At 29.4% G+C, this 6000-nt stretch overlaps 1 protein-coding gene across 1 annotated transcript; it reads left to right on the top strand.

Annotated features, from left to right (window-relative positions):
* Positions 1-351: 351 nt before the first annotated feature.
* LOC112096696 (F-box/kelch-repeat protein At3g23880-like) lies at positions 352-1461 on the top strand. Its single transcript, XM_024179993.1, has one exon. The coding sequence runs from the start codon at positions 352-354 to the stop codon at positions 1459-1461; it is 1110 nt and encodes a 369-aa protein (XP_024035761.1).
* The last annotated feature ends 4539 nt before the right edge of the window (positions 1462-6000 follow it).

Here is a 6000-nt window from a genome sequence, read left to right as displayed (position 1 = left end):
AGAATTAATTCTCTCTCTTCAAATTTGGAGATTTAATTTCTCCCTCTTCAATTTATATTTTATTACTTTTCATTGAAGAAAGAGAGAGAAGTGCTTTAATTGCTATTGACTTTTCCTTTAAAAAACTAATTATATGATTAAAATAATATTAATTTTTTTCTATTTGAAGAGTATTTTGGAGAATATCATATTTTTTCACCCTTTTATTTGCCACATAGGTAAGCAAATAAGTATTTGAAGAGTAAAATTTATATAGGCTTTTGGAGATGCTCTAAGTATATATATCTTATAAATGAAGAGTGCAGTGAAATTATTAGGAAACCCTAATTATAGAGAGGAGCAAAAGGGAGTATGGGAAGCGACGGCAAAAGGCATATTCCGGATCATGTCACCTTCACCATCTTGCCAAGACTCCCTGCAAAATCACTGGTGAGATTCAAACGTGTCAGTAAGGCATGGCATTCTTTTATTAATGCGCTTAATTCTGATAATCGCAAGCTTATCTTTTCTACTCTTCACTCCATTCACTCTGTCGACATTGGAGCAAATACAAACAATATGAAAGCCCGAAATCTTAATTTTAACCTAGGAAAACTACTTCACCAGTTGATTGGTTGTTGCAATGGATTGTTATGTATTGTTGTTCAGACAGATGTACATGCAGGAGAAGCAGATTTGGTGATATGGAATCCGTGGACGGGGAGGTACAAGGCCGTACCAATATCAGGTGTTGATCTGACTGAAAAAATGTACGGATTTACTTACAAAAATACTTATGGATTTTGTTTCGACCAATCCACCAATGATTATAAGATTGTAAGACTTGTAAAAGGTGATGGGATAACGGTCTTTCAGATCTATTCGTCAAATTCCGATTCTTGGAAATCTGGGATACTCCCCTGCTATATCTTCCCAATGTCCTATGAACGCAAATATTCAGCGACTTTCATTGATCGAAGTCTCTATTGGCGGATAGATCATATCAAGGACACAAAGGACCGTTGGAGGGCACTTTTTGGTGGGTCAAGTGTAATTCTTTGTTTTAGTTTAGTAGATGAAAATTTTCGTGTGATTCTACCACCGGATGATGTAGCCAAAGGGGCTGAATTTGATCTTTTCGATTTTGGCGGATGCCTCGGCTTGATACATTGTCATGCCAGGAGAAGAGCGCATGTTGATATCTGGACAAGGAATGAACACAATTGGACTAAATCAATGTGCATTCCACGTTTGCAAGAACTACACAACAGTTTATACTTGGCTCCTGTCTTTTTTTACAATGGGACTGGTGAAGTTCTCTTGCATGAGAAAGATACATATCCCTGCCGTGGCAAGGAAGTGTTCTATTTGTACTCTCTGGAGAAGAAGACTTTCAGAAAATTTAATATTGAGGGCATGGAACAATTCACCTTCCATATAGATATGCCATATACACCGAGTCTAACTTCGCTTACTCGTTAAATGTTTACTATGGCAGCAAGGATGCATGATGCAGCAGTAATTGTAGATGAGTTTTTTTGACATGGAAATAAATTAATAGTGCAGATTATACAACAACAATCCTCCTGTCTTCGATTACTTTTTTTGCGTTTCTATATTATATTGAAGTTTTTGGTGTAGATTACTGTAGTTGTCTTATGGCATGGGAGGTGTGGTCAGTACTTAAAGTCTCAAATTGGTGCAATGTTCTGAATTGAGTTGAAGATTAAGAAAATATTCAACACAGTGCAAACACATAAAAATTGGCAGTACTTTTGAGCATTTCTTCCAATGATTTGAAAACATTGTGTTAATTATAGATTGTTTCTTATGGTAATTATTCAGTGACTATACCAAAATATATCATCGTTGACTTCATTAAAAAAAGTTACTGAATTTTGTATATTTTATAGTGGTTTTAATTATGTAAAAATTTATTTAAAATAGTTTGTATTAGTTTAATTGAAAATCTTATGTTGCCCTTAATGAATTACTAGCAAAAGACATTAAACTAACAGTAAATTAACATAAGAATGTTTTCACCTATTGCTTAAAAAATAGTGATGAAATAGATTATTGTATGAAACTGTAGGTGTAAAAAGGGCATTTTCCCCTTTGTTAATGAATGATTTTGGATTATAGTACCTAGGAATTTTAGCTTTCCTATTGAAAAAGACTCCTTGCACCTTTGGATCACAAGAGAACAGCTATGGGACATGAACTTGCCGAACATTTTGAGTTTGTAATGGACTCGCATAATTGTGCATTGTTGAACAACTTCCTGCTCCACCGAAATTGCCACATTGGTAGTTTATTGGAGAACAACTTCCTTCTCCACACGAGATAGCCACGTCTTCAATTTGTAGGTGACATTGGGCTTTAACATCTATATGTTTGACATTACGACCACTTGAAGATGAATTCATCTATTTTGCAAAATAATTTCTTGGTAATTTCTTTTTGTTTAGGAATCATAGCAATCATCATCTTCTACATCATTTCTAGTGGCTGCTCCATTGTAATGATTTGCTTCTTATTTGTTACCAATCTTTGATACCAAATAAGTATTTGTAACAACAAATCAAATTAAAGAGAAAAGATAAAAGAGTTAATTAAAGGAAACTCAGACACATTAATTTGTAGAAATCAACAAACTCCCACGTACAACTCGATTTGTAGTAAAATTATAATTGTTCAGCACTTTATTATTATGAATAAAAGATATTTATTAAAAAAAATGGTGATCTGATTATCCATAAAAATAAACAATAAACTAACCACAATCCACACAAATAACTCCCACTAAATCTCAAACAGCTAACCCACAGTATTTCATAAGATTAAAATAACCAGACAATTAAAATTAAAACAAATAAATTGTTGAGAATCGCCTGCCACAATTTTTTGCCCTAATAATTCCTCTTTCAGACCTCCTTAGAGCATGCAAAATCCATGGATTAATTATCGTGAAACGTAATATTATATGTCTCTTTTTTTTTTTTTAAGTTTGCATGATTACTGCGAAGGTAATTAAGTAGCTGATTCTCTGGCCAACATGGGTTTATCATGTGATGAATTTACTTGATTCTACCCTTCCGTGTTTCGAGAGCATTATACTCCATGCAGTGGGGCTTACCTAATAACGGATTCTTGTAATTTTCCTTCTAGTTGATGCAATTTCCTTTTTGTTCCTCTTTTGCTTAATGAAATTTTCTTTTATTCAAAAACGAAAATTGCGATTAAAATATTAAATTTTTTTTCTTTTTCCATGAACCAAACTCATCGGGAAATTATCGTAACTATTAATTCAAAGATTTTTTTTTTTCCTTTTAGCATCAACTAAAATCATTGCGAATTTGTTGAACAGAAGGGTTCTTAACAGGTGCGAGTTACGGTTAAGGAGATCTAGAGATTTTAAGAAAATAAAATTTTATGTCGGTTAAATAGCTATTTGTATTCTAAAAATTGTTTTGTATATCCATGCTTTTGTAAAAAAAAAAATTATTACCATAGTATACCTAAGTTAATTTACTATCAAAGACAATACTGTAATTCCAAAAAACAAAACAAAACAAAAAATAGGGCTATTTGCACGTTAAAAGTTGTTTTTGAACACTATATTACTCAGCACACTTATATATTAATTTCTAATAAAGAAGTTTAACTTTTTACACACTTTAAAATCCCAAAAAGATTCTTACTTAAACTATTGAAGTTAATTAACTTTATTTACTTAAAACACCAATAAAACTACTCAATAGACCCAATTAAAATTGTAACACATACTTATGAAAATAAAATTAAGTCATATTGTAAACAAATTATTTAACAGAATTTTGGTTATTGATTTTATTTATTTATGTTCAATATTAGATTTTGCACCAAAACAACTTGCAATGGGAAAATAATAATAATAAATATTCTATAAATAATACCGAAAAAAGAAGAAGCAAAAGTAGAAGACGAGGAAGGAGAAGAACAATCAAAAGCTAAAAAAGAGGGCTATTTTGCAGTGCTAATATTTTTTTTTGACAAAAATATATTAACGTTAATAACCTACTATGTAGGTAAAATTTTTTCAAATTATTGATTTCTTCATTATTCATCTAAATATTGATTAAGATGTTAGAACTAAAAGTTTTATGGTTTTAGACATCATGATTATACATTAAATAATGAGTGTGTTATATATCTCTTCAAAGTAATTGTGTAATATTAACTTACAAAAAATTATCTTTAATAGTAATTCAATTGATGGATATTATTGTAATAATTCTTTTATTAAATAGGTAAGATTATTTGAACCCACTATTTTCATTTCAACACCCATTTTTTTAGTTAAAGTAATCCTCAAATTTTAACTTTTTGTTTTAATTCATTAATTCTCGAAAATTACAAAATTTCCCTTGATTGACTACTTTCTCCCTCTAAAATGGTTAAAAACTAAACAAGTTTTTCTCTCTTTTCAATTTTTTTATTCTTTCTTACTAAATCAACTTTATCTTTCTTTTAGTTTTCACTATAACACCGTTGAATTTACCTAAAATTATCATTTAGAGTTTGTGCTAATGAGATTTGATCAAAATAATTCTAATCTATCCAAAGTGGTATGGAAACTTTTATTTTTATTTTTACAAGATGGGTATTGATACTTCCATTTTGTTTAGATTATAATAGGTTTGAATTTATTAATTTTTAAAAAAATTTATTTGTTAAATGCAATATTTACTTCATGTATCATGATAAATTTTGATAAAGAAAGGAGATAAGGGAGAGGGAGTGAGGCCAAATAAGTAATTGATCAAATTATATTTTTACAATGTTTAAAGTAATTTTTAGAATGCAAATAGCCCACCCTTACTAAATAAAACCTTTATTCAAAACCAATTAACCAAATTGACTCATCATCCGCCTACACGGCCATAAGTTTTTTTTTTAAAATAAAAAAATCTTAAAAATACTGCCTAAACTCTTCATCTCATCATGGTAGTCTCTCTTTGCTTCTTTCTCCGTTCTCCTTTTCCCAGCTAGCTTCACAATTAAAATTGCGATGTGAGTATATAAGTAATAGAAATGTTCCAATTTAGAATTTTTAAGTGTGGGATAGTCCGAGAAAGCGTTAAAACCACATGATTTTAAAGGCTTAAAACTGTAAGTCTTTAAAGTCATGCGGTTTTAAAGCTTTCCTGGACTTTCCCGCACTTTAAAATTCTGGTCTAGAAAACTATTATATAAGTAAATATATTAGAGAAGAGAAGTTTTATACCATTTTGAAATCTCAATTAACCTGAATTAGTCTAAATTTTGAATAGAGCTAAATGTCTCAATTTAAATTATATGTTTGTTTTATGTGTGAATCTAAAAATAAATACTAAATTGTTTATTTTTTAACTTGAAAATTTTAAAAACTAGTATTTTACATTTATGCCATTAGAAATTATAAATGTGAAAAAAATAAATATCTCAAAGAATATAAATAAGATAATATAGTAGAATCTCCATAAATGAATAGGGTTGTGACTATATAAAATCTATTAATTAAAAGAGATATTAAATAATCAATAAATTAATAATTTATTAACTTAAAGAAATATTAGAAGAAATCTTTGCTAAAATGAAAATCCCATTGACGAAGAAGCTGAGGATGACACGATAGCTTTGGAGCCTGTTACTCGTGAGGAAGCACCCAAGGCATGAACAACAGTTCATAATTTCTTATTACAATTCGAGACGTCAACACTAGAGCTTCTAAATGTAATAAGAAAAATAAGAGATGAGATCCAATTATAGTTAAATTCTAAGAAAAACAAGTAACACAAGATTCATATTTTATGTAATTAAAATATCACAGTTAACAACATTTGTAATTTTAGCAAATTATTAGTTTATGATTTGAATGGGACCACAAAGTTATATAAGATTTTTTAGAAAATTATTATCTCATTATTTTATCAAAATTATTAAATCCAATGGACGAAGTTGGGTTATGAAAATTTATCATATAATAGAGATCATTAATTT

Source organism: Citrus clementina, unplaced genomic scaffold (assembly GCF_000493195.1).
Source record: "Citrus clementina cultivar Clemenules unplaced genomic scaffold, Citrus_clementina_v1.0 scaffold_9, whole genome shotgun sequence".
NCBI classification, from domain to species: Eukaryota; Viridiplantae; Streptophyta; class Magnoliopsida; order Sapindales; family Rutaceae; genus Citrus; species Citrus x clementina.
Note: the sequence above shows the minus strand (reverse complement) of the source record. Positions and strands in the feature narration are given on the sequence as shown.